The 22,452-nt window shown below is 42.6% G+C and overlaps 1 protein-coding gene across 4 annotated transcripts in view; it reads right to left on the reverse strand.

Annotated features, from left to right (window-relative positions):
- The window catches only part of RCAN2 (regulator of calcineurin 2), a 305,985-nt gene that overhangs the window by 110,011 nt on the left and 173,522 nt on the right, over positions 1-22,452 (reverse strand). The window contains exon 1 of one of the 4 annotated variants that reach the window (XM_062186218.1): positions 14,357-14,609. The exons of the other annotated variants lie outside the window; for them this stretch is intronic. Within the exon in view, the coding sequence (XP_062042202.1) occupies positions 14,357-14,443 (87 nt within the window). The 5' untranslated portion in view covers positions 14,444-14,609. Of the gene's footprint in view, positions 1-14,356; positions 14,610-22,452 lie in introns of those variants that run through there. 4 annotated transcript variants of the gene reach the window in all.

Genomic DNA, 22,452 nt, shown 5'->3' on the forward strand with positions numbered 1-22,452 from the left:
TAGCCATAATATTGAGGTGTGTGTGTGTGTGTGTGCGCGCGCGTGCACATGTGTACACATGCGTGCCTCTCTAAGGGGGAGCTTAGAATTTTTTATTCCAAGTTGTTAGAAAGATCAGAGCAGAATAGTTGGATAAAGCATACATATCTGTGATTGTGTTTCACCTGCCCATAGACCAAGTGAATCTGTAGGGTAGGAATCAGGGTTTGGATTCCTGATTTTAGATTCCTAATCCTAGAAGACAAGCAAAATATGCCTGCTGAACTGAAGGTCCTTTACGAGTATCTTAGGTCAGCACAGAAATCTCTCCCCACAAAACCGTGTTGAATGGCTACCAAATCGCATCCTCAACATGGTTTCTTCTCTTTTGATAAATTTCTACTTTAAAAAGAAAATATAGGGGAACTTCCAGAAGAGAGCTAGCATAATTCAACGATACAGGAACTCTGAAGCTCAATCTTCCATGCTCCCAAATTCCCTTACTAGGATGCTGTAGCCACCTCCTAGCTGCTCCCTTCTTGGCTGTGTTAGAATTTGCACAGCCACAGCTCAATGACAACCAGAGAAGACTTTCAGTCTGAGTAGCTCAATGGGTCATGTCTCTGCTTAAAATGCTTCCCATGGGTCAATGCCATTGGACTTGAGCATAAGATCCAAACTCCTTCATAATGTGACTCTAGATTCTGTATCCACCTGGGGCACTACCTCCTAGGATTCATCACTGTCTGGCATTTCTGCATTGGTGCAGGTTCTTCCTTCTCTCAAGGAACACCCTCTCATGCTCCCGTCTCCCCTTCACCTGATGAAACACCTACTTAACCCATAAAGCAAGAATTTGGAGAAGTCTTCCTTCATCATCCCATGCCACCCTTTTACAGGCTTTTATAGTGCAAGAGCCTTACTCAAACCATGACATTTTCTCATCTGGATGTGTTTATTTACGACCTTCACTCCTCCATCAGCCTACTGAGTGCAAGGTCTATGCCTTCCATTCCCGAATTACTCTGTACATAGCAGTGCCTACTTGATACTGAATGTCACATCATGTTTGGAAATGGTGGTTCCTCACTAATGCTGTCAACCAATGTGTTGATAACAATGACTCCTACTTAGTGGTCACCTACATTCCAACAGCCTTTAACCTAAATTTGTATCTTCTTTGCCCATATGGGGAAAGTCATAAATAAGAGGCATCATGAACTCCGATGTTTCTCCCTCCAAAGACCAAGTGGTTTTCCACCAGACCATTATTAAAATTTGCTTCTTGGTTCCACTTTCAAGAAATATGCAATAAAGTGGGAAATAAAAATGACTAAACTTTTATCTCTACTCTGTGGGCTTGCTACATAATCTGGGGAAATCCTTCCAAAGAATTTCTCATTGACAGAAAAATACTTCCTAAGCACATCAAAGGGATGTCATGAAGGAGCATTCATTCAAAGAGAGTTCAAGTCTTCTGAGACTCCACAAATGTTAATTGTTGCTAATAATATGCCAAGTGTTATTTAAATATTTTTCTGAGCACTATAATTGGAACATTCCCTTACAAAGCAAGAATAGAAAAGAGACTATCCACTAGCCCTCTCATAATTCAGATTCACTTCTTTTTCATTCAGGCAATGAACAGTAGGGTTTGGGGTTTAATTTTTTGTTTTTATTTTTAAGCACCTCAGAATTGTTCACTATTTTTATGCTACAAGTTAATAAGCACTCAGAGAGAAGTGTACGTGGCAGAATACAGAGTTTCTAGGGCAAGATGCCAGTTAAGCAATAGAGAAATTAAACTCAGCTTGCATAATTAATCTAATTTCCACCTATGCCCACCATTTAAACTAGAACTGGAAACTGAAGTTCAATATTGAAAGCACTGCATTACATACAGTTTATAACTGCAATTATAGTTTGGCATTGCATATACTCTATAACTCCATTTAAACTTACTACTCAGAAAAGTGTTGAAATATGTTTTTCAAGAAATAGATTCTAAGACAACCACTGTTTCCTGATTGGCATCCTATCTTACAACCTCAGCATTTGGCTATGCCTACACCATCCTTTTCGAAGAAAGTAGTTTTACAGCATGCTCTAGAATATAAGGAACTGGAACCTCTCATTCCTCATTTTTCCCTCATATTACTATATTCCATTCTGCAGGGACTCGGCAGCAGACTAGGAGAAGCTCCTGCTGACAGCAAACCTTCATTCTGATGGGAGTTGGCGAGAGGAGAGACAATGAATCAAAGCACAAACCACAAGGTGTCATCTGGGGATCGTGCTGAAAGTTAAGACAAGGGGCGAGGGGCAGAATGGGGAGTGACTGACAACCAGGCTGAGGTGTTTTAGACTGGTGATAAAAGAATAACTCTAAGATACATAAGGAACAAACCATGTGGATACCAGGAAGAAGAACATTCTGGGAAGCTTCAGAGGGATGCTCTACTAGTTCTCATTTTGTTACTACAAAAATACCTGGAAGAGGTAACTCCATAGAGAAAAAAGGTTCATTTAGCTTACAATGTTAGTGGTTTAGGTACAAGACTGCACAGCTCCATTGGCTGGGCATTTGGTGAGGTTAGCAGATGGCAATGGCAGTGTGTGTACAGAGGAAGGACCACGTGGTGAACCAGGAAGCAGAGCTGCTGTGCTAAAACTCAGACTTTTATAATAACCTTCTCCTGAGAATTCAAGGAATCATGTGAAAATCACCTTCCAAGGGTAGGGTGGTCTTCTTAGGTCCCAGTGACCTAAGGACCACCCACCAGGCTTTACCTCCTAAACACCAAACCTGCATTAAGAGCCCACCTTCTTAGTACCATTAACTTATGATTTTGGGGTTTAAATTACTTTAGGGGCCACATACTAATCAAACTATAGCTGATAGTCAAGGTGTACTGGAGGGAAGTTAGAGTAAAAATAGGGAAGATGCAGAGACAATGAAATCACTAAGCTCTGATGGGCTTGAGGATCAAAGCAAAGAACTGGGCTTCATTCTCAGTGTGACAAGTACACCTGGTCTCTGAATCCTGGCAGGGAGGCGAAAGAGTTCTATACTTGCTTCTCCACTCAGGCTGCTTCCTATTCAATTCACTGTCAATAGCAGCAACTTCCATGAGGCTTCATTCCGTGATGCCCATGAGAGGCTGCAGAGTGGGAGTACTTCCTGTTTATCCAGATGCATTTCCTGTTGCCTTCTGCTTCAAAACAGGCCCTTCCCCAGAGAGGCTTAGAAAAGACAAGAAAATCACAAACCAGGAAGACACAGCTTAAGAAACAGCACAACATCCCTGTAATTCCTCACTCTATGTTGATGTAATTGTTTCCCACTCCATGGACCTATGGTCTCAGTAAGTCCTTAGGTGACATGAACACAGAGCCTGTGTGAAGGTGAGCTGAACGCTGCAGAGAACAAGCCTGCTATGATGAGGAGGGCGTAAGGCAGTGTGCATTGGCAAGAAAACAAAATTGCACATAAGACGTCTACCCAGGGGCTGGAACAGGTGTTTGACAGTGGTGAATATGCTCCTTGGGATGCCAGGGTCACATCCTGGTTCCACTTGTGATTCAACTTCTTGCTAATGCACTCTGGGAGGCAGCAGGGGATGGTGCAAGTACTTGGGTCCCTACCACCCATTTGGGAGACCTGGACTGATTTCCTGACTCCTTCCTTGGGCCTGGCACAGCTCCGGCTAGCATGGGCATTTGAGGAATGATAAGATTTGTTAGATTTTTGCCAGTAACTATGTTACATTATTTACATACACAAATACATTTAATTCTTACCACCAACCTAGGAGGTAGGCACTATTATTTCCATCATTTTGTAGTTGAAGAAAGTGAGGTAAAGACCACTAAGGTACCTTGTTTACGGTCACACCATCATTAAGTGACCGAATAGAGAACTTTATTCAGAACTTTGACTCTGGAGGATGGGCTTGCTTTCTTCTTGCATGCCCTGTCAGCAAAAGAAGCCTCTTTAAAAATCTATTTATTTGTTTACTTATTTGAGAGAGTGAGAGCAAGAGCAAGAGATACAGAAAGCACGCATGTGCTTTTCTTCCATCAACTGGATCACTCACTAAATTCTCCCAAAGGTTGGTCCTGGGCTGGGCTGGGCTGAAGCCAGGAGCTGGGAACTCAATCCAGATCTCCCACATATATGGCAGAGACTCAGCTGTTTGAGCCTCAGAATCAGGAGCTGGAGCTAGAGCTGGGATTGAACCCGGGCAGCCAACGTGAGATGCAAATGTCCCCGCCTGACATCCTAACCACCACACCATACACCCAGAGGAGGCCTCTTCAGAAGTCAAGACAACAGTGTTCTGTTTGGGGAAAATGGAACCTAGTGGAATAAAATGTTCTTATATCCAATGGGACTGTTATCTCTGCACCTCCAGAGACTAGTCTTGGGCTGTGACTGTGGAAAGCTCTCAATACATATTTGAAGAATGAATGAATGAATGAGTGCTTTGTATAGTGCCTGACAAATAGTAAGTGTTCAATACATTGTTGCTATAATTAAGGTTGCTCATTGCTTGTGTATCCTGTTCTAGGAAAGGTAGTCTGAGATGATTTTCTTAGTCAATACCCAAAGGCACAGTGAAGTCATAGAAGATGAAATCGATTCTGTTAGATGTACTATTGATGCAGGCTATAATAATCCCCCCCCAAAAGATCCTCTGTTGTGAACAAAATCCCAGTCCAAGTTTCCACTTATGAGTTGTATGATCTGATTCACCTTGGAGGTTTCCTGTGAGAAAGCTGAGTTTGGAATAATTTGGAAAGTGTTGCTCAAAAGTAGAATATTATTATTGCTCTCTCTACCTCTGTTCTGCAGTTCCTCACAGATCACTCTTCACTAAGTCAGTTGACATACACAAGGAGGGGAGCAAGGGGAGCTGTCAAAGCAGTTGTACTAGGCTCTTGGTGTCTTGGTGAGCCCCAGAAAATTTCTTTGTTGTTTTTTTCCATCTAGATGGCATAATGAGACTTTGAAACAGATTCTAAAATAAAATCTAAAACAGATGCTATCCTCTCTACCACTGCCACAACATCATATTTGTTGAGAAAAAGCTAAAATTAATCTCAACTACTGATTTAGGTAAAAATAGTACCAGCACTGCTAATAAGAATGTAAAAAGACAAAAAGCAATGTTTTGAACACCAAGGGAAACATTATATATGAATTCAATGTCTTATCCTCCAAGATTTACACTACAACAATTGATATGGCTTCTTAATTAATCCTTAGGGATATTTTGGGAGTGGAAAGAGCAGTTTGAGTCACACTTCTGCCAATTAAGAGCTGTGAGATCTTGCGTAAAAATTTAACATCTCTGAGTATCAGCAACCTGCTTATAATGGGGCAGATAAAATGATGCCTTGGGCTATTAAGGGAGTTAATGGAATGCCTAGTGTGTGCCACATACCCAGTATTCGAACTTCATGATTGGGAGAGTTATTAGAATTTTTTAATTGCCTATTTGGATAATATAATATTGAGCCATGGAAATGAATATCTGTGGGGATTAACATTTGCCATCATGTGGGGCAGTTTAACATTTGACTCAGTAAATGGTCCCCCAAGGTCAAATGTTTGTGTTACAACATGAACAGGGCTCACACATGCCTATAGAACCACCAGAGATAGGAGGAAATCTTAGAACTAAGAAACACGATTACTCTATTGGCAGAAAAACAGAATATTAAGCAAGATGTTTGGGGGTCTGAAGGCTGGTTCATAGCCTAAGCAGAAGGATAGATTTGTTAAGGTCATCCTTCCAGAAGCTAAAGTGGCAAGACTTTTAAGAAAACCTTTTTGAAAATGTTCATAGCAGGCCGGCGCCGTGGCTCAATAGGCTAATCCTCTGCCTGCAGCGCCGCCTGCACACAGGGTTCTAGTCCCAGTCGGGGTGCCGGATTCTGTCCCGGCTGCCCCTCTTCCAGGCCAGCTCTCTGCTGTGGCCCAGGATTGCAGTGGAGGATGGCCCAAGTGCTTGGTCCCTGCACCTGCATGGGAGACCAGGAGAAGCACCTGGCTCCTGGCTATGGATCAGTGCGTTGCGCCGGCTGCAGTGGCCATTGTAGGGTGAACCAACGGCAAAGGAAGACCTTTCTCTCTGTCTCTCTCTCTCTCTCACACTGTCCTCTCTGCCTGTCAAAAAAATTAAAAAAAGAAAATGTTCATAGCGGAAAGCTGGTATGTGAGATTTTTAGAACTTGGGAGAGTAACTGTGGCACTTCTAGGCTAAAAGAACAACGTAGAAAAATTCTTCATCATCCTCCCAAAAATATTGTTTATGAAACTGTTGAGGTTTCTGTTCAACTTTTAGGCCAGGACAAGTTTTTGGGTTCTCAACCACCTGACATGGTTTAGAGTATGCAGCTTCTAATAGCAAGCTAGGCCACTGCAGAATAGCTTGAGCTTTAGAAAGAAACTTCCATGGTAATGGAAGACAAAAAAAGTGTGTATGTGTCCATGCAGAAAGCACATATATATGTATATAATTGCATATGTGAACAAAGTACACACACATACACATACACAGAGTCATGAACCACCCAATGACATTTTGGGCAACGACAGACTGCATATGTCATAGTGGTCCTATAAGATTATCTCACTTAGTGATGTCATAGCCATTTCAGCTTGTGGAAATGCATTCCATGGTGTTTGCACAATGATGAAATCACCTGGTGATGCATTCCTTAGAGCATATTCCATAGAGGATTTTGCAAGATACACTTACCCAAAAGGGGAATGAGAAAGCACAGATACCAAATATTTTTTACAGAAGGTCTAACTTGGTAGACATTCTATTCTCAAATACTTTGAAGATAAATGGTCCCTTATTCTAGATAGAGTGGACAGGGTTTAATTCGTCTCTGTTTGAAATCTCCGTTTGAAATTCTATCTCCGTGTGTTTTAAAAGTTGGATTGTTGTAATCAGTTTAGAATTAGAGCTGGGAAGGTATACGGTCCCTTTACACAGAGAAGTTCTAGGCCAGACATGGGTTGAAAAGTTTACAGCCTCATCAGAAAGCTGGGCTTTTCACCACCAAGTTGCAATGCTCACTAAGCTCACAACCGAAATACATCAAGTGATGATGAACGTTTCTGGTTTAATTTTCTTCCTTATGTGTCAATACTAAGCTTCAGCAGAAAGCACTAAAACAGGTCTTTATACATTATAGATAGCTATACTCAGACAGAATCACTAAGGATGCAAATGGTTCTCTGAGTTCATGTTAAAATCTCTTTCTTTAGAAGGTTTAATGACAATGCTGTGTTTTGTCTTTTTAATAAGCAGGTAGCCATTGTCAGTGTCTCAGTTACTTTCCCACCCTGAAAAGTCTCTTTAAAGAGGTAAGCAAATGTCCTTAATGTGCTGTACATTGTGATTTAATGCTATAACTAGTACTCAAACAGTATGTTTCACTTTGTGTTTCTATGTGGGTGAAAACTGTTGAAATCTTTATACTAAACTGATCTTATGTATATAAAGAGAATTGAAAATGAATCTTGATGCAAATGGAAGGGGAGAGGGAGCGGGAGAGGGGAGGGTTGCGGGTGGGAGGGAAGTTATGGGAGGGGGAAGCCATTGTAATCCATAAGCTGTACACTGGAAATTTATATTCATTAAATAAAAGTTAAAAAAAAATACATACTATGAAAAAAAAAAAAAGAGGTAAGCAAATGTTTAGCTGACTTTCTGCTCAATGTCATTAGCCAAATACCATTCACCTTGTCTTGGCCTTGCATGACAGGTGGCTGAGAAATCTGTCTGATTATCTTCTCAGGGAGCAGCTGTCACTTGCATAAAATCATTTCTCTCCATTCCATGAAATAAGTTTGCTATTTTCTTCAGGAGCAAGAAAATGCTCAGTATTGCACATTTAAGAACTTTAGCTTTTTGTTAAGTATTTTTAGAGTTACTTAATTGTAACTTTGCTTTTTACAATAATTCATTTGTTTTCAAAGTGGCCTCAGTTCTAGTCCATGGTATCATCATATAAATAGCAAGCTTTTGTTTTGTTAGAGGGTTAGAATCTGCTATACACATACCACCACTTCTGATACACATACTGCATTTCATGAGCTTAAGATGTTCTGGAGATATGTTTTAAGAGGCCATACACGGGGCCGATGCTGTGGTGTAGTAAGTAAAGCCACCACCTGCCATGCCTACATCCCATATGGGCACTGGTTCGAGTTCCAGCTGCTCCTCTTCCGATCCAGCTCTCTGCTATAGCCTGGGAAAGCAGTGGAGGATGGCCCACATCCTTGGGCCCCTGCATCCATGTGAAAGACCTGGAAGAAGCACCTGGTGCCTGGTTTTGGATCAGTGTAGCTCTGGCCATTGTGGCCAGTTGGGAAGTGAACCAGAGGATGGAAGACCTCTTTCTCTCTGACTCTCCTCTCTCTGTGTAACTCTGACTTTCAAATAAATAAATCTTTTTAAAAGGCCATAAATTAATATTGTAGTATATACATAGGAAATGAGAATTTTGTTGAACTTTTCTGGTTACTGAAAGTTAGCATAAATACCTCTGAGTTTTCTACTTCTGATAATTACTTCACATACAACTCGAACTCTTCTAAGTTCCTGAGTGGATACCGTGTTTCCTGAAGATTCTGAGAGCTCTAGAATCTGCAGGGCCATAGGGTCATGGTCGTTCCCAGGCCCTCACCCAGCGCTTGCAATGCAAACAAACAAACAAATAAAAACTTAAGAAATGGCCAGAAATACAACCAACTCTGACAGATACCCGCACATTTTTCTTCCCAATTTCTGATACCCCAACAAGCATACTCACTTGTGTCCCCTTGAAATAGAGTGAAAAGTTGATCAAGCTCACTCTGCTCCTCCCTACTCCTCCTACCACTCTGACCTTGTTTGGTAAGTAGCTGAAATCAGTATTTGAAATTTCCAGTGGTTTAAAGGACAAAAAAGATTTCATTGTACTAAGCAGCCATAATTTCCACAGAGGCCTGACACACACAGATGATCAGTCAGTCATGTGTACATTGTGTGAAAAGGAAAACAAGATACACAGAACGATGCTGTTCTCAGCATGGCTATCATGTGTCCTAAAAGGTTAAAAGACTTGTCCAAGGTCACGCAGATTGGGAGGATATTGGGAAACTCTCAAAAGCAGAGGGAAGAAAATAGGCCTTATGAGTGACCTTAAAAATCTTGTCATTAGCAGCAACATGGATGAGCCACAAGGACATCAGGGTAAGTGAAATGAACCAGGCATAGAAAGATAAATATTGCATGATCTCATTCGTATGTGGAATCTAAAGAAGCTGACCTCATAGATGTTGAGAGTCGAATAGTGGGTAACAGAGATAGAGGGGAAAGGGAGAGAGGGGAAGAGAGGTTGGTGAATGCGTAGAAACCTGCAGCTGGATAGGAGGAACAGGTTCTGGTGTTCTATGGCCGAGTAGGGTGACTAGAGTTAACAAATACTGAATTGTGCATTTTAGAATGTGCTAGAAGAGAGAACCTGGAATGTTTTCACCACAAGGAAATGTGACAAATGTTGTGGCGATAGACCTGCTAATGACTCTGCTTTGATCATTATACAATGTATACATGTATCAAAACATCACATCTTAATCCATAAATACAAGCATCTTCAACTCTTCCCCAGCAATCAAAAATAAAGCAAAGAAAAAAGAGCCTGGCCTTCCAGAAGAATAAGACCTGAACTATAAGAATCCTACGTTTATAACCTTTTTAAAAAGTATAGAGAAAATAAACTTCTATTTATTTTTCTCCCTCTTCCAAGACATCCAACAGGCTTAACATATAGCCTGAGGTAATTAGGTTAAGTACAATTTTCTGAAAGTGAATATGGCATGAGACAGTGATAGTCTCAGTGGGTCCCTGCAAAAGTGAATGAATGTTGGAAACAGGTTAAATGGGGGCTGGGGGCTGAGGACCTCTCTTTCCACCTGCAATTCTTTCTCCATGGAATGATTCCCCTTCAGATCTACACATGGATATCTCGCTTACTTCCTGTAGACCTCTGAATGACACTGGAACAATAACAATAAACTCACCTCGCCAGAGACGCTTTCGATAGCCATCTACTCAAAAGTAGCCTCTCCACCCTTACCAATGCTCTAACCCTCACTGGGCTTGGTTTTCCATCCCAGTCCTCATCACCATGTGAAATTTCATTGTATGCTGATTGGTTCACTAGTTCAGGATGTGTCTCCCGCATGAGAATGTGTGCTCTAGCAGTGCAGGGATGTCTGTCCTGCCAGTCTCCTGAAGCACTGCCGTGGAGATAGTGAGTGTCCCACGTGTTTTTGAATGAATAAACCCATCTCTGAAGCTCCAAGGGCCTTTGAAGCTTTTGTACTTCTCACAGGACTTGTCACATTTCCTGCCTGTGTTTTAATGAGCAGACAAGGTTGCATGCCTGGGGCATGAGCCAAGAACCCCATCACAGAGAGAAGGCATCCACCACTTCTGGAAGCTACCATTGCAGAGAAGAGGCAGCCCCAGGTTTGGATGCTCCCTGGAGAAGCAGGGGTGCTGTGCTTCAGGCAGCCACTGTAGCTCTGAGAAGACTGCCCACAGCTGCCAAGCAGCAAAGAGCAAGCTTACTGAGGGCTCAGAATGAGGGGAAGAACTGCCGGTCTGGCGAACTGGTCAAAAAAATGTTGAGTGTCAACATTTATAACAGCCCAGAAATATTGCTTCTAAAGCTGCACACAGCAAATCTTACTGTGAGAGATACACAGCTTACTGTGGGCAGTTTTTGGCTGGCCTTGACTATTCCAGCCTGTGCCCAGAAGAGGCAGGACACTGCTTTGTATGATAACCTGTGCCAAGGCTGCATTCAGACTATCTGTGTTGGAAGTTCTGGGCTTGGGGCCTGGGTATCATCAATATTTTTTAAAACTCTCAAGGGCTACCAATGTGCCATCTGGTTTAAGAACCACTGAAATAAAGTGAAATGTAAATTTCATTATCACCTTTAAATCCCTTTCATTTTCCCAAGGGTTTGGCTCCTGTAGAGCAGGCAGACTATTTTCAAAATCTGAAAAGAGTACTGGGGAAAATCAGCCCCCCACACATACAAACTCTGCATTTTATCATATCATTTTCCTTCTGTTGAGGGATTCAGGTTTCTAGATCTTTCAGAGCTCTCTGGTGCTACAAAATAGCTAAGTCGATAATACCAAGCAGTGCAATTTCCAGACAAAGATGAATATGGTGGGATCCCATTTGCCAGAATGCCTCCTCTCTTTAGCACCACTGTTGGGGTAGCTTCCACAAACTTTAGGAAATTGGAGGCTAGGTCAGCCATGGAGGATGAGGCTTTCCAAGTCACCATGAGAGAGGTCTCCACCACTGTGTTGGTGAAGGGTGCCCTCCAGCTGCACCTCCTTGGACTGGCTGCTTTCTTGGGGGGCTCAAGTGAAAGAACAGCCTGAGATCAGCCTGGATGCAGGCAGGAAAGGTGGACCCTGGCCATGCACCTCTCTTTTCTCTGACAGTAAGTATTAAAGACTGAAAAACAGGACTGCACTGGCTCCCCTGCTTACCCTTCACTGGCAGTGAATGAAGAAGGAGATACTTGTGGGGAATTTCTTTGGGAGTGCCCAGAATTTTACTTTTGAACTTCTTTTCACAACAATATGCAATTGTCAGTTTTGAACAAGGAATATACAGGTTTTTTTTTTTTTAACAAATTCCTTTGGTCCAACTTAACTTGTTCACTTTCCCTCTTTTTAAAAACAAAGACTTGATAATAGTGCCACTGCTTTACATTATGACTAAATGTCTGAAATGGAAGGCCATGTTTTCCAGGTTGCTAGGGAGTGTGTATTGGGCGGGAGGAATGGGGTTGGAAGGAAAACATTTTCTGTGTCATGGATCATCAATGTAAGCTCCGCTGGAGTTAGGACACTCCAGTAAATTGGCAAAAGTAACCTGTCACCTTCAGAGGATGTCTAAACGATGATGATGGTGATGGTGACACACATTTATGGAGCACTCAGTGTGAGTCAGGCAGTGGTTCACCTCTTTGATGTATACACTTTTTTTTTAATCTTCCTACGAGGCCAGTAAGGTAGAAATTTTTATGATCTTCACATCATAGATGGAAACACTAAGGGATAGAAAGATGGGGCATCTAGTCCAAAAGAAACAAACCCATGATGATTCAGAGCCATTGGCAGAAAAGACTTGGGACAGATTTTTCTGATGGGCATCTTCCCAGGAAAACCCCATACATTTCTGAAGAACGCTGTCAGGACCTGGCTCTGACCTTCTCCCTTTCCCTGGTTCCCTTCTCATTCCTCACAGAGAACCTACTGCCATCAAATGGTTTGACTCACTCAACTGCAATGGTGCACCTTCCTCTCTCTGTATAAAATTTACCCAATTTTCAGTTCAAGTGCCACTTTTCCCCCCATGAAACCATCCCAATCACTCAAATACAACCAGCTGTAAGAACTCTGAACCCCCTGAATTCCACAAAACATTCTGTCTCTAAGAAATACTGGACAGGACCATTTACCCTTGACAATCAAACCACTGCCGCAGATGCTGAGGACATACGAGGGACTTCAAAAAGTTCATGGAAATGGAATCAAAAGACAAGTTTATTTTGTTGCTAAAAACTGAGATCCATGTCTAGTATTTTGTGAGGTGTGCTTCTGAAACATGAACTCTTTGAATATTCCCTCACCTGAACGATTTCACAATCTCTGTGCACCAAAATGAACTTATCCTTTAATTCCATTGTCCATGGATTTCTCTTACGGCACACTTAGATACTATCTAGACATGCTTTAAACCCCTTCCTGGAGAAGTGCAATGTCTGGGACATTGCAGGTCTCTAAACAAATGTTTTGTCACTGTAAGTTTGTAAACCAAGAAAGTTGAAAATGTCTTATGCTATTCTCAGAGATCAGCTGAGGACAGAATGGAGCTGTGACATTTTACTCTCCATACACGAAAGCCTTATTCCAGTGGTTGCTGCGAGGTATTTCTCTGCTCTGTTACCGACCCTGCTCTGCAAGCTGTGTCCACACTGGAGCTCTGTGGTGACTCCTCTCCCTTCTGGAGGGCTTATGGTGTGATGGAAGACTGGAAGTCTCTGCATGTGTGTTTCTATGCTGAATGCAACCACAGGTAGTACCAACCTTTTATATTCTTATTTTCTGAACCTTTGCAATGACAGGTGGCAGACACTTCTACAACACCAGCATAAGAATTAAATACAGGGCCACATGTTTAAAATATGCAGGGACCACAAACCATGTTACTGAAGAGATTATTCAAAACTGTAATCTTAAACGCCAGTAACACACAAATCCCCACCTGTGAGACACCAAGTGTCATCTCTACACCCAACAATACAGATGCAGACTCTTCCTTTGAATAAGAACTAAGGCATGAATGGTAAATAATTATGCAATGGAATTCCCCCTTTCATCCTGCCATAAACAACAAACAACAGTCCTTGTGTGTGTGCATGTGTGTTTGTGTGCGTGCACATGTGTGTGTGCTGTTTAAATAAGAAGCTTCATGAGAATTCTTACATGAAATAGGAGAAAAGAAATACAAATTCCCATTTTACAAGCAGGGAATCTTCTACATAACATAAAACTGAACTGGAAAAAAAAAAGGCATGAATATCATGAGAAGACAATTTACCCTTGACAATCAAACAACTGCTGCAGAAGCTGGGGACCGGCACTTGTGATGCTAAACCTTAAGATGCAAGATGCATTTGTGCCTGAACTTTCTTTACAAGGAAAATGACTTTGCTTCCTTTGCCTGACAAAGAAAATGTAGGCAGCTGCTCTCCAACTTCAATTTCCAGGGAGCTAGAGATTGCAACTGCCATCTGTAGGGCAGCTTTTGTTCACGCCCAAGACCATATCACAGAACATTTAAGTGACACGCCACTAAGGGATTACTGTCCCACTGTCAGAGTGTACTGGGTGCGGTGTTTATTATGCGTACTTTCCTCATTTAATCATGGTTTCCAAACCCCCCTTGATAATACAGACTTACAAATTCTCCTCACTGACAAAGATATCGTACAAGAATAAGGAAACATGTCTACTGGGAGAAGGATGACCGGGGATCACCTAATAGAAAAGAAGCAAACAGACAATGACAGACCTTATCCCACTCAAAAATCATACACTGGTCTCTCTCTTAACTTATTCTAATCAATGTAGCCATGCACTCACCACACGCATTTTTAGCAAAGATTGTGAGCTGAAAACTATTCACCGAAGTCTTATTTCCTTATGCTAAAAAGGTTCTGTCAAACAACATCAGTAACAACAACAATGAAGAATGAGATTGCAGGTGCATACCTTAACCTCCTGATTGGTAAAGACCTCGACATCCACGGCGCAGGCAACCAGAGTGGAAACATCACAGTCCATGCTAGGGGCTGGCATTCCCCTTCCTGAATTTTCAATAAAGGAGTTAGGCAACCTCAGAATTGTGAGAGAAGAGAAGAGCCTCCAGACAGATACTGCTGTGGCCAGGCCGGCTGCTGCCTTGCTCTAGGCACTGGCTGGAGGCTCGGGCACCTGGAGCCAGCTCCCACTGCACGCAGTCCGCGTCTGAGCCGGCACAGCAGAGTAATGAACGGCCGGGCTCGTTCATGGCAATGACATCACCACAAAGACTGACACAAGCTGAAGCTTTTTTTTTCCCCAAGCCTTTTATCTCTAGGCAGTGCAGTGGAGCAAATTGAACATGATTATGTGCTAAATCTGAACTCAGACTAAATCAATTCAGGCAGCATTAGCTAAGAACTGAGTCATAGCTGTTGTTTCAACTGGGTGCTTATGTTTGCAAAAAAAAAAAAAAATGGGGGACAATCTGACACCAGAGGTTCTGCTTTGGGTCATTCTACAGAAGAGCCTCCTGAGGTTAAGGTCTGACAATTTTCTGTCTCCGAGATGAGCAGGAAGTTGAGGCATTTTGCAAATTGCTCGGCCTCTGTTAATTGCTCTGTGCCACTCGGGGCAGCCATACATGTTCTGGGCATCCTAATACATCCCGGGCATGGGCTGAACAGAAATCCATTCTTGGAGTGACTAAAGATCTGGTTGTCAGTCATTCAGGCAGCTTGGTAAGAGGAGATAATTAGAGGTTTGTGGAAATTCTATTCGAAGCACACACAAGTGCAGACCAGGAACTATAAAAGCATCCCTCCACGCTCAGGATTTCAGGCTGTCTCCAAGGTCATTCAGACCCAAAGCAGTCTATTGGAAGGGGATTCAGCCTCACGAGGGACAGATGGCAGGGTGGAACGGGCAAACTCACTCACGTGCGTCAGTGACAGAGCCTCAAGCTCCACTTCGCCCGAGATAGTGAACGTGTCCCTGTGCTTTCTCTGCCTCTCTCCCTGGCAGCAAAGCCCTGAAGGGCAGAGCCAGGGTTAATTCACCTTTGCATCTGAAGCCTTGAGCAGAGGGTCTGGCACAAGAAGGCGATATGTGTTTAATGAATGAATCAATGAAATAGGAACGTCTTCTTTCACAGTAGGAGCGAGCAAGAGAAAACATCAGATCAGGTTTTGTCTTAGCCTCTGTTACACAGGTCCACATAGAGCTCACTGATACCGCAGTAGGATCCGTGCCCAGAGGAGGGCAATGGCAACTCCAGGGACCATCCGAGGCTCCTGAGTTCTAATAGACTGCTTCCTAACACCTGCTTGGACAAGGGATTCCGGTTTTACATGCAGATGAGACAGGGGTAGGAGACTGAGGGTAGAGTTGCCTGGGTTGGTGTTTATTGCTCTACACTTGAACCTACTCAGTCCCCATCAGCATTTTGAAATCTATGCATAGTTTTTCTTTTTGACATACGCATTTTCTGTGAACTTTCTGAACACCCCACGTATGCCTACATAATTATAGCTAAAGTGTAAAGTATATGCAGAGATGAATATGATTTGAATATTGCTGGCATCTGTTCAAAAACACAAAACAAGAAAATGAGTATTTTTTCATATGCCATGTCACATCCTAAAATTTACTTTTTTAAGGTTTTATAGCAGTGGCGTGCAACTACATGTTTCACAGTCAACTTCCTGGGAAGAATAAATCCAATTTGTAGCATTTGCCCATTTCTGTGGTATAAATAGTCTCATTGTGGCTGACTTCAACCAACCAATGTGTGAAATCACAGGGAACCACGTTAGGAAGAGATGCATCAATGTGTTAGCAGAGCCCCTGAGCACATCCCTGCTTGCCAGTCAGGGGAACACTGCCCTGTCTCAGTGACAGTCCATCAACAGCGCTGGCATCCACTTACTACATGCACATGGGCCAATCACAGAGCGACAGCAACAGGAAGACCAATGCATTCTAGTCACTGCTCTGTTCACCTAAAGGGCTCTGAATTAGTTCACATTCTGTGTTTTAGAAAGTCTGCACACATGCTAGTTCAAAGAACAAAACAAAACAAAACAAACACAAAGTAGTGCTGCTGGGGCCAGCCTTGGCAACACAGAAGCAGTATGGCCAGGAAGCAGAGTCCTACTCAAAATTGTGAAATAGTCAGTTTGCTCTGAAGCACATTCAGCTTTCCCTTTCTGACTTGATTCCTGTCTGGAGATGCCTTCCAGCTGCTCAGGCATCCACGAACTTTGTTTTCCAATTTTTGAAATGTCTTTCCAAAGGCACTGCTCTATGTTAGCCTTAAATGACTGACAACTCTCAGAGTTATCCATCCTGAAGGAGCCTATAATATTTTAGCAGGGAACAGAATTTTGAGTAAATATAGTACGTTTATGATAGAATTACAGACATCATGTGCAAATGCCATGTGGGGCAAAGGAACTTTCCAGAGACCCTAGAATAGAATGATTGGGTTTTTAACAGACTGAATAACAAAGTGGCTAACCAATATAATCCAACTCCCTATACGATATGGTCTTTCCTATAGGATAGAGGCCCTAGGGGACATCCATGTTAAATAGTGACCTATCTCTCCAGAGAAAAAGTACTTTTTTTATGGCTCAGGGGTGAATGGCAGCCTCAGAGGTGCATAGGGTATGTAAGCACCCTAGTTAACAGCTACTGTCCCAATACACCCTGGCCCTGACTGCTCTCCCACCTCAACTCACAATAGGCTTACCAATACTCTTCAAGTCCCACCACCATTCCAGTATATATAAAAAAAAAAATTCCAAGTTTTTTCTCACCACTTTGATTCCTTCTGTTTGAAAATATCCAGATCTTCTCATGGCTTCTTCCTTATTACTGCCCAGCTTTGAATCCAGACAGCTTGTCCATTCTTTGTCTATAGCCTACCTCCCAATTAGAATTCCATCCCCATAAAAGCACATATTCTTGCCTGTTCTATTCCCTGCTATATTCCTCAAGGGCTAGAAGGAGGCTTGATACTTCAGAGGCACCCTAATAAATGTCTGAAATATGAATCAATCAATAAATAAATGTATTTTAAAAGACAAGGAATGGGTCTGAAACTGGTAGAAATGCCTCCTGATCTAGGAGTTACAGGGAGGCCCTTGCGAAGGGATATGGGGGCAAGTGAGTCTCCAGAGTCTCTGAACCGAGTTGTGAAACTGCTCTCCAGCTGACATGGACAGAAAGCTTGGGATCTGTGCAAGCCACTGCTCTCCTGATAACTGACCACACCACAGAAAAGGGTGCAGTGTGGCACTGACTCCTTACACAACAGCCATTGCCCTTCCCCTCAAGGCAGGCAATTCTCTAAGAGGACTGGCAGCTGAGCTGGCGCCCTCCCCTCCACCTGGGCAGGAAGAGATGCACACTCTCCAATTCCAGAGGGGGCTGTGGCAGTGGTCACCAAAGCTGTTTGCTGAGGAGCATGGAAGTTCCCATGACTGCTCTCATTTGACAAAGGCTCTGCCACTTCTGTGAGTCTCCTGGCTCACTCACCTTTGCTTTTGCTGTTCATTACATAACATTTCAAACATCTTCAGAAGTGGAGAGAATAATGCACTTTGTATACCCACTGCCCAGACGCAAGCATAATTAACACAGGACCAACCTGCTTCCTCTCTGCCAGTGGCTCTCCAGCTGTGGTCTCCAAACCAACAGTGTCAGTATCACTTGAGAACTTCTCAGAAAGGTAGATTCTTGGGCCCCACCCAAGACTGAATCAGGCACTTTGGAGGTGGGGCCAGAATCTGCTTTAACAAATCCGCAGGTGATTCTGAAGCAAGGTCAAGTCTGAGAAGCCTACTCCACGCCCCCAACCCACTTCTATACTCCAGGTCATTGTGAAGCAACTGCCCAACATCCTATCAATCATACCATTTGCAAATATTCCAGCATGTATCTCTAAAATACAAAAAATTCTTCATTTAAAACCACAACCCCTATCATCACCCACTCCAAAAAGCAAGAGTAAGTCCTCAGTACCACTAAATGGTCTGCCAGTGTTCACATTTTTCCTCTGTACTGCAACATCCTCTTACCTCCCATTCCCGTCTGGCTTCTCAGCCCCATCCTGCATTCAATTCCCTTCCTTCTTCCTGTTTAACATTTGCTTATTTAAATCAGGATCCAAACTGTGTCTCTGACATCTCTTAGTCTACAGAATTCTCCCCATCTCTTTTTTTTCCTTTCCTCCTTGTAGTTTTTACTATTGTTGCTGATGAAGCAATATTATTAATCCTTTAAAATTTCCCCCTGTCTAGATTTTCTTGATGAACTCCACATAGTGTCATTTAATCAGTTTCTTTATTTCCTGGAGATCCTGTTAGATCCCCAGGCTCAAGGGGGTTCAGGTGTGGCAAGACCCCTTATTAGATGGTGTTGAGTATTTCCATCAGTGGGCACATAAGGTCTGGCCTTCTCTCTTTTGTGCTCAGTGCTTAAAGTCATTCACTCATTAGGAGTTGCAAAAGTGAGGCTTCTTCATGCATTCATGGAGTACTTCCATGGACAGGGACTATTTGTCATACAGCTTTTTTTTTTTTTTGACAGGCAGAGTGGATGGACAGTGGGAGAGAGAAAGAGACAGAGAGAAAGGTCTTCCTTTTGCTGTTGGTTCACCCTCCAATGGCTGCCATGGCTGGCACGCTGCAGCCGGTGCATCATGCTTATCCGAAGCCAGGAGCCAGGTGCTTCTCCTGGTCTCCCATGGGGTGCAGGGTCCAAGCACTTGGGCCATCCTCCACTGCACTCCCTGGCCACAACAGAGAGCTGGCCTGGAAGAGGGGCAACCGGGACAGAATCCGGCGCCCTGACTGGGACTAGAACCCCGTGTGCCAGTGGCGCTGCAGGCAGAGGATTAACCTATTGAGCTGCAGTGCCAGTCTGTCATATAGATTTTAAGACGAGCAAAATAAACATTTGCATCTCTGATTATTTTATTAACTTTAACATTTTTAAAATTTTTAATGGCTTGCTTGCCTTTTATGCTCCAAAGGAGATTACTGAGGTTATTTTAAACCATGCTGATGAACTCATAGACTAGACATATTTTATGGGTTTCATCCCATTGTAGCTTTATCTTGTTGGTGCTCAAATTGCCCATCTTGGGCTAGTGGGAGTCTAATCAGGTTGGATCCTGAGTCCTTTCGATAGATCCCAGTAGTCTTTGAGAGCTACCCTGTTGTCTGGCGTGACAAGATGTTCCAGGCTCATCCTGTTCATTTCCTGCCCCAGATAAGGAGTCAGGCATTTCTCCAAGGAGCCCCAGTTCCATTTGGTAAGCATTTCAATATATTTTAAGATCACAATCTCTATACTTAGAAGTGCTCTTTGCACTGAGTTGGATATTGTTTATAAGCCTTTTCAGTGGACAGGTCTAGGAAATATATAAACATATTTTGAGGATAGCATACATGAGTTCAGACTGATAATTCCAATTTAAACTCAGGATTTTTGCTGAAACCCATCCATCTCATATCTGTCATCCCCTTTATTCCCCAACACACACTTTGGTTCTTACCAATAACATAATCAGCCATGTGCCTTATCTCATAACATATGAACAACAGCCTCAGAATCACAACATTAATGACACCAGGAAGACTTTGACATTTTTTTCCAGTTCCTTCTTGTCTGTAGAGTCTATCCCTTCACAAAATGAGCAAAATGTCATGCTTTATATAGTCCTTTGAAATAGTGTTCCACCAACTAGATTAAGTTCATTTGTTTCATTTTACTTTTGACTCCTAAGGATTATTTTCCCTTTAATTGTGTTCTATACTCAGACAAAATGTTTATATGCTCCTAATCAACTACAAGCAAATTTTTCATCTATTTCTGTCTCCTGTACCACATTTCCTCCATCCCTCCCATATGCCTTTTTTGTTGTTACTTTCCCCCATTAAAAATATAGTAAAAACTATATATGTAGTTTTCCCCTTTCTTAAATAAAGGCTTTGCACATTTTCTCTGCCTTACTTTTAAAAATGAAAACATGACCCTGAATATCACTCCATAGTAATATGTAGAAATAGCCCTATTCCTTTTTATAGTTGAATAGTATTCCATCATGCGCATTTATGGAAGACCATATAACTAATCTACTGGTGGACATTTGGGTCATCTCCAATTTTTTTTTCTCTGAAATAATGCAGTAATGTAGGCACATACCCCTTGGGGTTAAGATGCTGGTTAAGAAGTCCACATCTTATTTTGGAGTGCCTGGGTTGGCTATCCAGCACTGACTCCTTGTCTAGCTTCCTGCTAATGCAGACTCTGGGAGGCAGTGGTGATGGCTAAAGTAATTGGGTTCCTGCCTCCCACATGAAAAAAACTGAACTGAGTTCCCAGCTCCTAGCTCTGGCCATTGGAGACATTTGGGGAGTGAACCAATGATTGGAAGGAAGCTCTTGTTTCTCTCTCACTCCTGTTTCTGTGCTTCTCAAATAAATGAATTGTGCAGCAATGGGTAGATTTTGCTCATATCTTCATATTTTCACTGCTGTATTTCTTTGGGAAAGATGTCAGAAGTGGATCTACTAAGTTGAAAGTAGATGCTGGGTGGGCACTGTGGCACAGTGGGTTAAGCTGCCACCTTCAGTGCTGGCATCCCATATGGGCACCAGTTCAATTCCTGACTGCTCCACTCCCGATCCAGCTCCCAGTTCCCAGTTCCCAGGTCCTTGGGCGATTGCACTCATGTAAGAGACTGGGAAGAAACTCCTGGCTCTTGGTTTTGATCTGGCCCAGCCCTGGCATTTGCAGCCATTTGGGGATGAACCAGTGGATGGAAGATCACTCTCTCTGTCTCTCCCTCTCTCTCTGTAACTCTGTCTTATAAATAAAACAAATTGTTATTAAAAAGAAAGAAAGAAAGCTGATACATATTCAATTTTGCTATTTCTAGTTCAATGCACCTCAATGAAGGATGTGCCTTTTGTCTTTTCCATCAGCACAATGTCTTAGGTATTTGCCAATCTGGCGATTAAGAGGTAGCTATCTTAGTAAAGCTTTGATTGTCATTTCTTTTCCTGTAGGCATACTTAAGGGATTGTGTATCTGTGACTTCTTCCAGCATTGTCCCAATCTCTCTACCTAGGAGGTTCCCCACCTACCTAGGAAGCAATGGCTTACATCTTTTCTCCAACCAATTCACATTTTCTTAGACCAGCAAGCTAAAAGTTTGAAACACACACTACATGAAGTTTGGTTTGATTTGTTTTCCGGTTTGCACTCCTCTTATTATGAAACACAGGGAGTGTTTGTTCCTGCAGTGAAGAAATGTTTGCATTTCTTCTTCTATTACAACTCACTCAGGTCTGATCAGGACATAGCAAGTATATTCTCATCTCAGGGCTTTTGCCCTTGGTGTCCTCTGGCCTGGAAGGCTATTCAAATCTTAGCATTCAAATCTCTGCTTAAATGTCCCTTGCTCAAGCTAAGTAGCATCCATCCAATCAGCTCTCTGTCCTGCTTTATCTTTCTTCCAAGCATTTATCACTAATTGGTCTTATATAGGAGCACTTCAAAAAAAGGGTGTTGAAAAATAGTATTAAAAGCCACATTTATTTTAATGCAAAACATGCTTAAATCCATGCGTAGTTTCTCCATAATATGCATTTTCTGAGAACTTTCTGAAGACCTTTTGCATATGTATTTGCACAGTCATCATCCATCTCTCTTATTGGAATGCAAGCTCCATGAGGGCAGGGCTACTCTGCCCAGTTCCCTGTGTGCCTGCAACATAGCCTGCCACACAGTGAGAGCTCAATGAATGCGTGTGTGAGATGAATGCATAACTCAACATTTGGATTTATTTTTTGCTCTGAGTGCCAGCTGAGAACATGTACTTCCAGGGACATGGACAAGAAGTTAAGTCTATGATATCAGTCTCTATGTGGGAGAGTAAGTCTGAGATGGGAGGTGGAAGCAAACGAAGACACCCCGAGGCTCTGGGCAGTGGGACTGGTGAAGGGAGGGCAGAGGAGGTCCATGGGAAATGAGAGGGACACTGAAAAGGATAA

This window comes from Lepus europaeus, chromosome 3 (genome assembly GCF_033115175.1).
Source record: "Lepus europaeus isolate LE1 chromosome 3, mLepTim1.pri, whole genome shotgun sequence".
NCBI classification, from domain to species: domain Eukaryota; kingdom Metazoa; phylum Chordata; class Mammalia; order Lagomorpha; family Leporidae; genus Lepus; species Lepus europaeus.